We start from the raw sequence: 10,159 nt of genomic DNA on the forward strand, positions 1-10,159 counted from the left end.
GGAGAGGCCGTGGCCCTGCCCAGCCCCTGCCTAAGCACACCAGGCCTGTGTGACAGCATCACAGCACATGGGTCAAGGCTGAGGGGACTCCAAGGTGACCCTGGACCCAACGAGAGTAACATCAGAAACACAGTATGGCCTGAAACTCCAGGGACAGCCCACATTACCACCTCAGTCTGGTCTTCAGACTGGCACCCTCCCAGGCAGCAGCCTGTTAACACAAGCTGGGCCCAGCTCCGGCCACCTTGTGCCCTTCCAGGGGGGCTTCTCACACTTCCCAGACCCAGGCTTGCACTGAACCTTCATCTCTACTAATAACCATCATACTTTCTGAGTAATCACCTAATTGCTCTATCCTCAGGTCTTTAATTTTGGTTTCCCTTTTATCTTTCTTCTACTGTACTGAGACATAGCTAACGTGCAGAGAAGTACACAGAACGTATCTGATCACCACCACACAGGTCAAAAAGTGGAAACTGCCACTTCCAGCCCCAAATGCTCCCAGGCATTACACCTGCCTCCCTCCCCCAAAGGCAATCACTCCCAACTTCTTTTTCTTTACCATCGACTTTTGCAATAAGCATTTTTTTTCTCTCTAGTTTTACCACCCATGGAGATCCCTACATAGGGATCCAGCTGGGGGCCCTTATATACAAAGCTGCTGTGAACAGTTGCTCAAGTGCTGGTGCAGGTGTGCGTGTCCTCAGTCACAACCCTGGGAGCAGAATTGCCGGCTCACAGGGTGGGTCTTCAGTTTTACTGGCAAACACCCTTTTCCCCAACTGTTCATACCAATTTACACTCCCACCAGCTGGATATCTGTTCCTGTTGCTCCACTTCCTCATCAGCACTTGGTATCATCTGACTTAAAATTATACGTGAGCGTATAATGGCATCGTGTTTGCATTTCTGACTACGAATGTGATTGAACACCTTCTAACAGGCTTATTCACCACTTGGGTATTCCTCTGTGGCTGCCTTCCACGTCTTTTACCCATTATCCTGTTGTGTTGTCTGATTTTTCTTGACTGCAGCTCTGAACGTGCTCTAGAGAGTCCTTTGTTGTCGACGTTGTGTTGCAAATGTTTCCAACCGTGGGTTAGACTCCTCACTCGCTTTATGGTATCTTTAGATGACGAGTTTCTATAATGGAGTTGAATTTATCAAGTTTTTCTTAATCTTCCCCTACCCTGAGATCATGAAAATCTTCTCATATTATCCCAATGTTTGTATTTATTACCTGTCATTTCTCTCCTCACCAGACTGTAAGCCCTCTAAGGATAAACAAAGCTGCTGTGAACATTCGCTGAGGTGCCGGTGCAGGTGTGCCGGTGTCCCGAACAATTCCAGCACTGCATCTGATCCTTACAGCATCACTTTCCAGGAGGGGAAACTGAGTCTCAGAGAGGCCAAGCGCCATGACCAAGAACACAGGGCTCTCAGGTTTCTATATTATGTTTTGAGGACCAGTCTTCCTCACCCGTAGAAGAGGAAACAGTCACTTGTTATTGTGAAAGAAACAAGTGTTTGCAAAGATCTTAGCTCTGGACCTAATTAATACTAAATCTTCAACAAAATAAAGACGAAAATATACCAGATAAAAGTGTATCTCACTCAAGCCCCTACCCCAGTTGTGATGCTCACACTCTTTCTGCCTAAGAGAACAGGGCAGACTGCAAGAGCCCTGCCCACTCCTCCCAGAGGCCAGGAGAGCACAGGACAGTTGGCAGGTAAACCTTCACCCACATCCCGGCCACCCTTTTCCTAGTAGCTCTGACTGCCACTGACTTTTCCACCAGGTGCTACCTAGCCCAGCTGTTGACCACATGGACATGTGGATCCCAGGAAGGGATCAATCCACACTCTCTCCCACATTACTAAAGGATTGAGACACGCCAAGGCACCTGCCCAAGGCCCGTGTGGCCAGAATGGCTGCCCTCCAAAGTGGGAAGGAAGCTGCCAGTTTCGATCTGCACTGATAAGGAGGAGGGCGGCAAACCTGGTCACTCCTTGAGGAAAGGCCACTCCCAGCCCGCCTGCTTCTCATATACAAAGCCCAGTCATGAAGGCCACTGACTTTATTGATTTAAAAAATTTTACAAGGACAGTGACTGTTCTGCCAGAAGGAGGGCCAAATGGCATAAAACAGACCAGAGGTGGGGGCAGGGGGGCGGGGACAGGACCAGGAATCACTCAGAAAAGCTGGTAACTGCTGTCACGAAACTGGCAGGGAAAGGAGAAGGGGGATGCATGCAAGGATAAGAATTCCAAAAAAGTTGAAATGGTGAGGGGAGAGAACTCCCAAAAGACCCTGGAGTACATGGGAGGTGCGTACGACAACCGCAATCTTTTCCTTTGTAGAGGACGGGGGAGGAGTCCTCACTTGGCTGCAAACTCTGGAGACTCAGTGCTGGGGCTCGGGGTCGGGGGCTCCCCAGAGAGCATCACAAGAACGCGTCGCACCACTCTCGAAGGCACCCGAAGCAGTCCCGGGACTGCTTGGCGTTCGCGCCACACGTGTCCTTCAGCCATTCCCGGAAAAGGTCTTCATCTTTCTTTAGCACCAGAAACTGACCGAGGACCACATAGGCCTGCAAGACGGGCAAAGCAAAAGGCGGGCTGCTGAGCGCTCTGTGGGACTAAGAACAAGCAGGCCACTTCCATGCCGCTCCCAGCACAGTAGCCCAGGAGACGGGGCAGGCTCCAGCCTGCGGGATCTGCAGATCTCACACCACCGCCCATCCCCAACAGGTACACGCACTCTCCTCACTCCCCAGCTGCGGGGAAGCACTGTAGTCGGCCACCCCCGGCCCTCCCCGGCTGCACGCAGCCAACCCACACCTTGTCAAAGCCCCTTTCCTCCAGCTTCTTGCCCAGGACTTCGCCAATCCCGGCCAGGCTTCCCACTGGCTTTTCCCCCATGGGCTCTGCCACGAAGTCTCGGTGCTTTTGGGAGGTTGTCATCTTGATCAGGCTTAATCTGGGAATCCTAAGAAAAGGGAGGTTACGGCTAAAAACCCGGGAACTCTCGAAGGCCCACTGGCAATCTCACAGTAAGAGAGAGCTAGAGCATCCGTTAGGAAGGCTTTCTCGATTTCCCCCAGTTTACATATGAGAAAACAGATCCAAGAAGAGTCTTTTCCTCACTGTTCAAGAGAAAGGTCTCTGCCACTCCCTGCGGGAGATGCGTTTTGGTACCTCCCCACAGGAAAAACTATCCTGTCCTAACAGGTGGCACACGCAGGACAAAGGGCGTCCCTCAGTACCCAGGGCCCATCCTAAAGCTGTCACTGCTCTGTGACCTTGGCTGGGCAAAGGCGGCACTGACCCAGCCTGGAACGACCACCTGGTCTGAAAAGCAAATGAAGGGCTCTCCCACCCGCCCCACAGGCCGCTCACAGAGCGAAGGCGTAGCGGAAGCGCACACACCCGCTCAGCCAGCCCTCAAGCTCCGCTCAGCCAGCCCCTCAAGCTCCACGCCGCCAGCCCACTCCGCGTCCCACGCCGCCGGGCCCGCCCCAAACGCGCCGCGCCCCGCCCCCTCCCCGTGCCGCGGCCGAGCCCTCTCAGAGGGCACGTCCGAGAGCGCATCCTCTGGCCCGTCGCAGCACTTGCGGTCCCTCCCCTCCCCCTCCTCCCCGCGCCTCCTCCGACCTCCAGCCCGGGCCTTGCTCCGCGGCTCGCACTCACCCACAGCTCCGGTTCCCGTAACGGCTTCTCCCGCCACCCGGCTGCTCCCGCCTATCCCTCAACCCACTAGAACTTTCTTCCACTTCCGCTTCCGGGTCGCTTCAAGGGCCGCCTTAAAAAAAATCTACATTGGGCACTTCTAGCCGCTTAGAATCACCGAGTTGAGGCACACACACACACACACACACACACACACACACACACACCCCCCCGGCCCCCGGACCTCGAGGGCGCCCTTAGTAGGCGCTCCTTTCTGGTCGCTTCGCGGGAGGCCGGGCTGCCTTCTGTGGTCTCGCTTCTCGGGAAGCATTTCCGGTCTCAGGGAGCGGAAGTCTGTGATAAGAAAACTTTATTTCTCTGCTGCCCGGCATCCGGAACTTAAAGGACTTAGCCTTGGCCGACCTGATGGTGGGAAGAGTTAGAGGGACGGACAAGGAGAGAGGTGTGGCCGGGAGACTTCCGGGAGAGCGCCGGAAGTACGGTGTTCTACTCAGGCTAACCCACGCCGTCCTCCTCGCCGTCGGGCTTGCAAGAGTCTGACGGGAACCGGAGGCGCCGGAGACCTGAGTCCAAGACGACTCTACTGTCGTGACCGCCGGCAAGTCCTTTTTCTGGGCTTTCATTGGCTCAGCTGCGAAGTGAGTCGTGGACGAGCCGATCTCAGCGTCCAGCCTGGAGAGCGGGGTCTTTCAGGAAGCGCCCGTGGGATTCGAGGGCCAGAGAGTAAGTATGGGGCTTTCTCTCTGAGCGTTTTTCCTCCGGAATAGGGAGGCAGGAGGGCAGGGGGCGGCAGCTAGGGATGACACATCGGAGTTTCCTTTGGAAGCCATCAGTCTCCTGAGTACGCATTAGTCCTTGTTTATTCAGTACCCAAGTCAGAAACAGTAGATGTCGAAGACCAAGCCAGCCTACCCTGACCTTTAATTAACTCGTTCCTGACTTGGATTCTCCTAACTTGTTTGTGTCTGTACTGTGTTGAGAGATTGAGCATCTGTTTTGTGTGGTTGTGCTGCACCTGGGATGTACAAGCATGTTGAGGAAGAAATGGTTTATCTCACTCCTTCCTCAAGTGGTTGCCAGAATGATTTATTTTTCTGGAACACGTATTTAGTTTTTGTGGTTATGTCAGTACTTAAGAACAATACAAGTTTTTTTACGTGCCTTACACTGTGCTAAGTGTTTTGCTTGCGATTATTTTGTTTTAATAACCGTGCTCTGAGTTAGCTACTGCTTTTCTCTGAGGTCTAGAGAAATTGAACAGCCAGGAAATAACCAAGGTAGGATTTGAATCCAAGCAATTGGATTTCAGAGCTCATGTTCTTAACCAGGACACTGTGTCACTCCTCAGTAAAAGGCCTCTCCCCATCTTCAGAACAGTCGTGCATTCTGAGCCTGCCATCCAAGAAACTCAGGAGGAGGAGTTGATAGTCTCTGCGTCCCTCACCGCCCTGGGACAGGACCCAACATGTCTCAGGCCACCAAGAGGAAGCATGTGGTGAAGGAGGTGCTGGGGGAGCACATGGTGCCCTCCGAACAGCAGCAGATCGTGAGGGTAAGTGACACTGGGGACCAGCTGCTCTGCCCCCGCCCCCACTCCTGTTGGGCCCCTGGGGTGGGGGCAGGGTGCACCACAGCTCAGTGGGTGTTGGAACTGGCTGATGAGGCTGACTGGTAATTGGTCTCTCCTGGACCAGGTACTCAGGACCCCAGGGAACAATCTGCATGAGGTGGAGACAGCCGAGGGGCAGCACTTCCTGGTGAGCATGCCCTCCAAATACCGCAAGAACATCTGGATCAAGAGAGGTGAGAGAGGCAGCCCTTTTGGAGACAGAACCGTCTCCTATGGCCTCAGCTTCCGCCACCGCAAGCAGGACTGACTGTGCTTTTTCTCCTCTTTACCTGCAGGGGACTTTCTCATCGTTGACCCTATTGAAGAGGGAGAGAAGGTGAAGGCCGAGATCTCCTTTGTGCTCTGCAAAGACCACGTGCGCTCTCTGCAGAAGGAGGGGCTCTGGTAGGTTGGTCCCCTTGGTCACTGGCTGCCCTACTTCTCTGGAGGATTTACTTCCTAGTTGTGGAATTAGGGGAGGGAAGATCATGGCATCTCAGGCAGGAACAGCTGGAAACAGCTTTTTTGCTGAGGAGTTTCTCTGTCCTTTCTGACTGCGGCTTTTCTCTTGGCACAGGCCTGAGGCCTTCTCCGAAGTGGCTGAGAAACACAACAACCAGAACAGGTGAGGCACAAGTCCTGGGATAGGGAAGACAGAAAATGGGGCTTCAGGCCTTGGTACCTTGAGGGGAAATAGAACCTTCTTTCATTCCTACATAGGGTCCCTGGTGAGAGCTTCTAAATTTGTGGTTAAAAGTATGGTTTAAAAGTCAGATCCCCTGGGTTAAAGTTCCGGCTTTGCGAGTTATAACTGAGTGACTTTAAGCAGATTAACCTATAAAATGGGAGCTTTGTAAGGGTTAAAGAGACTAACGCTTGTAAAATTGCTGAGCATAGTACCTGGTAAGCAATGCGGGTTCATTGAGTGTTGGTTGTAGTAGAATCATTATTATTAAAATCAGTAGCTCTAGCAAGTTTTTGAGGTGGGGGTGAGGAGGAGGTGGTTTCTTGCCGCTTTTTCTTGGCCAAGTTTCCTGTGATTCTGTCTGTGTCTGACTCGCTGAGCCCTGACTGCTTGGCCATATGGTCCTCCTTTTTGTGGGGCTTCTTGGTTTTCCCAGAAGGCCTTGGGCTAACTGTCCTTTCCCCCGGCCCCGATGCAGACAGGCTCAGCCAGAACTCCCAGCTGAGCCACAGTCGTCTGGAGAAGAGTCCAGCTCCGAAGGTGATGCTGACCTTTTTGTTAACACCAACCGCAGACAGTGTCATGAGAGTGAGGAGGAGAGTGAAGAAGAGGAGACAGCCTGAGACCCCGGGACCCTCTTCTCCTCCTGCTCAGGGACTAGTCCTTGGCTCCTCTGAGCTCGGACATGGCCAGGAGCCTCTGTGGATCTTTCCCCCTGGATGGGGACAAGGCAGGGCCCTTCTCTGAACTGACTTTCTGACATAGGAGAATTAAACCCCTGGTGGGTGGTGACTTACGCTGGTGTCGGAGTGGCTCTTTGGAGGAAGGAGGGACATGTGGTAAAGTTAAAAACTGCTCCTAGGTGGTGGCCTCATGGGCAGGTGGGCCGAATGGGCAGGAAATGGGAAATGGCTGGAATCTCTCCTAGTTTCCCCCTCTCTCGTCCGGCACATGGTAAGTGCCAGGCCCTGTGTGCTTGCTTGCATGTAGTCAGTAACTGGGAGCATTCCCACTTCATTGCCTGCTTGCAGTTAGTACTGATTCAGGCATTCAGGATCACAGTGGGACTTGGTGCCCATCTGCCTCTAAGAGACCCTCAGGATGAATTTCATAGTGCCTCGTAAGCTGTTCTCCCTGCCTTTGTAGTCACTTGTGACTGCAGGAGCGCCCACCTGCATGCTGCTGTGTACATCCCCTGGTTGGTGGCCTCCTCATGGCTACTCAGACCATCACTCCTCAGCCCTCGTGCAAACCACGTCATCCCACTTCTCCTTGGAAGCTTTTTACCTCTGACTGTACGTTCTCTTCATTGCTGGCATTCACCTTTTAGTCACTGCTCAGACGTTGAAGTTTACCTCCTGGCTTAGAGTCTTCTACCCTTGCTTCCATCATTGTTTTTCTACATCCCATGGATGGGCCCGTTCAATGCTGTGGCCACCTAGGTCCTTGATGTCCCCATCACTAATGCCCTTGTCTTCTGTGTCAGGCCTGTTGCCTATATCCGTAGTCACTCTCTGGACCCCTGACGTCACTAGAAATTGCAACGCCATTTGAATTAAAAAACCTGTACAATCACCACCTCCAGGCCTCCTTGCTCAACTACCACCCCTCCCGCCCCCCACAGAAATTCTTTATCTTCATCATCCAGCCCTGCCACATTCTCACCGTCATTCTCCTATCTTCACTTCCTTCCCTGTGCAGCATCAATTCCGTGGTCTACACCCTGTACTCCCTTTCTCCCTCCATCGTGTTCATCTAGTAAAACCTAACCCTGGGTCAACCCAGTCATTCACCTCTGTGCCTGTACGCAAGTAACTGTTAGAGAAAACAGCCAACCTGGTTCATTAGTTTTACCTTAAATTCGTAACTACAAACCTCAGATGGCCACGCAACACTGCCTGGCAGATCTACCCTGGGATGTCGTATTAGAAAACTTTTTTTTTTTAACCAAATTCCTCTTATCCTGCTAGTTACAGGCTGCAGCTCATTCTTCATTAAGAAGTAGTAACCATTGGAGGGAACCCTTACCTCTCTGTTACCAACCCTACAACTGTGCTCATGGGTCTTCCTGTCATTTTACTGCCCATTGTAATCCAGTGGGACTTAAGCCTTTCCTCTCGTGCTTTGGGGCGTGTCTGTCTTTACTTAAGGAGTTTTTGTGAGTTTTGGTTTCTGTCATCCTCTGTACTGGGTATGTTAGCATCACAGGTGCTGTACAATCTCCCATCTGAAAAACAACCAGAAAAACAACCTGTCACTGATTCCACATCCTCTCCGGCTACCACTTCATTTACCTGCTCCTCATTCACTCTTACGCTTGCTTAGTGTAGTCTTAAATACATACATACACGTGTGTGTATGCTTATGTGTGTATATACGCACGTATAGAAACGTAAGTATATACATTCATGTGCAAAAAATTAACCATGTAAGTTGAAGATGTGAGCGTATTTTTAACTCATCTGAAGTTTATTTTTGTATGGAAGATGGCTAACTTTTTTTCCCTAAAGGGCTAGCCACTTGTCCCTATACCATTTATTGAGTGGTTCATTCTTCGCTCACTGGTTCAAAATACCTTTTTCAAAATAAATGAAATTTCTGCATATATATGGATCTCTTTGGAATCTGGCCCACTGATTGTGTGCACACGCCATATTTTATAGCATGATTGATAACTCCGCCCTCACCCTTGCCCCATCGTTCCTTGGAATTTTCTTGTTTTCTTTTACATAAAAACTTTAGGATGAACTGGTCATTGCATTTAAAAGTTCTGTTGTAATTTTCATTGGCATGGTTTTAAATCTCATAGTTTCATTTGGAGAGGAGTGATACTTAATGGTTGTTTTTGATCTTCCTATACAGAAATGAGTTATGTGTGCTCTTTTATAAGATGTTATCTTTTGGGAATTCCCTGGTGGTCCAGTGGTTAGGACTCCACGCTCCCACTGCAGGGGGCACTGATTTGATCCCTGGTTGGGGAACTAAGATCCTGCAAGCCATGCGGCCAAAAAAAAAAAAAAAAAAAAAAAAGTTGTCTTCATATGGGTCTAGTTCAATGTAGTCTTAAGAATTTTAGAGCTATTTGTTGTTATGAATGGGTTCTTTTGAAATTACATTTCCAACCATCACTGGCAGGTAGGAAAGCTGTCCATCTCTGTGTGCCCACCTGTTTATCTAACTGAATTCTCATTAGTTCTAAGAGTTCTTCAGTTGATTCTCTTGGCTTTCTGGATAGAGTGTCAAATCATATTCTACCAGCAGCAGTTTCATCCTGTCCTTTACACTCATTTCTTTTCCTTGTGAATTGTGGAGGCCAGGACTTCCAGTATAATGTTGAATGGCACCCTTGTTTGTTCCTCTTTTAGTGAGAATTGTTCTCATGTTTCATCATGAAATATTATTCTTGCTTTGGGTTTCTGGTTGATAAACTTCATTAGGCTGAAGATGTTTCCTTCTGTACCCAGCTTACTGAGTGTTTTTTTCCTTTATTCAACAGTGATGAATTTTGATATTTATGAGATAGTCAAAAGGTTTTTTTTTATTATTGCACTGATTTACATGATTAGGTTTCCTGGTGTTGAACCATTCTTGAATTCTGATGTAAACTCTGCTTAGTTATATATTTATTTATTTAGGATTTTTGTGTCTATCCTTGGGCCAATTTCAATTTTTATTTTAATGATCTCTGTGTCCCATTTTGACAACAGCATTATGCTAGCCTTGTAGAATGGGTTTGGAGACATTTAATCTTTTTCTTTGGACTGGAGTAATTTATAGAAAAGGAGTTGTTTTGGGACTTCCCTGGTGGCACAGTGGTTAAGAATCCTCCTGCCAGTGCAGGGGACACAGGTTTGATCCCTGGTCCAGGAAGATCCCACATGCCGCGGAGCAACTAAGCCCACGCGCCACAACTACTGAGCCTGTGCTCTAGAGCCCACGTGCCGCAACTACTGAGCCCTCGTGCCACAGCTACTGAAGACCACGGGCCTAGAGCCCGTGCTTCGCAACAAGAGAAGCCCCTGCAATGAGAAGCGTGCATACCACAACGAAGAGTAGCCCTGGCTCGCCACAACTAGAGAAAGCTTGTGTGCAGGAATGAAGACCCAATCTAGCCAAAAATAAATTTATTTTTAAAAAAAAATTTTTTAAAAGGAGTTGTTTCTTCAGGGTTTGAT

General features: G+C 50.0%; 2 protein-coding genes across 4 annotated transcripts; one reads left to right on the plus strand and one right to left on the minus strand.

The window, feature by feature from the left end:
- Positions 1-2,063: 2,063 nt before the first annotated feature.
- On the minus strand, positions 2,064-3,980 carry BANF1 (barrier to autointegration nuclear assembly factor 1). Of its 3 annotated transcripts, none has more exons than XM_079709110.1 (3): positions 3,914-3,980; positions 2,842-2,989; positions 2,064-2,591 (listed from the first exon to the last, which is right to left on the minus strand). In XM_079709110.1, exons 2-3 carry the CDS (start codon positions 2,962-2,964, stop codon positions 2,445-2,447), a joined length of 270 nt encoding a protein of 89 aa, XP_079565236.1. In that variant the 5' UTR covers positions 2,965-2,989; positions 3,914-3,980; the 3' UTR covers positions 2,064-2,444. The 3 variants fall into 3 exon arrangements, with proteins under 3 accessions (XP_079565236.1, XP_079565235.1, XP_079565237.1); XM_079709109.1 differs by lacking the exon at positions 3,914-3,980 and adding an exon at positions 3,691-3,852; XM_079709111.1 differs by lacking the exon at positions 3,914-3,980 and adding an exon at positions 3,655-3,671.
- A 323-nt stretch (positions 3,981-4,303) lies between these two features.
- Positions 4,304-6,780, plus strand: EIF1AD (eukaryotic translation initiation factor 1A domain containing). The gene is made up of 6 exons (XM_079708556.1): positions 4,304-4,413; positions 5,063-5,242; positions 5,385-5,493; positions 5,596-5,704; positions 5,877-5,924; positions 6,463-6,780. The coding sequence occupies exons 2-6, from the start codon at positions 5,156-5,158 to the stop codon at positions 6,605-6,607; spliced, it is 498 nt and encodes a 165-aa protein (XP_079564682.1). The 5' UTR covers positions 4,304-4,413; positions 5,063-5,155; the 3' UTR covers positions 6,608-6,780.
- Positions 6,781-10,159: the final 3,379 nt, after the last annotated feature.

Source organism: Hyperoodon ampullatus (genome assembly GCF_949752795.1).
Source record: "Hyperoodon ampullatus genome assembly, chromosome: 7".
NCBI classification, from domain to species: Eukaryota; Metazoa; Chordata; class Mammalia; order Artiodactyla; family Ziphiidae; genus Hyperoodon; species Hyperoodon ampullatus.

Coding starts and splice junctions, on each gene's coding strand:
- BANF1 (XM_079709110.1), bottom strand. CDS start 2,964: ATGACAACCTCCCAAAAGCACCGAGACTTCGTGGCAGAGCCCATGGGG. Junction 2,592..2,841: donor AGGAAAGGGGCTTTGACAAG/GTGTGGGTTGGC, acceptor CCCGTCTTGCAG/GCCTATGTGGTCCTCGGTCA.
- EIF1AD (XM_079708556.1), top strand. CDS start 5,156: ATGTCTCAGGCCACCAAGAGGAAGCATGTGGTGAAGGAGGTGCTGGGG. Junction 5,705..5,876: donor CTGCAGAAGGAGGGGCTCTG/GTAGGTTGGTCC, acceptor CTCTTGGCACAG/GCCTGAGGCCTTCTCCGAAG. Junction 5,925..6,462: donor AAACACAACAACCAGAACAG/GTGAGGCACAAG, acceptor GCCCCGATGCAG/ACAGGCTCAGCCAGAACTCC.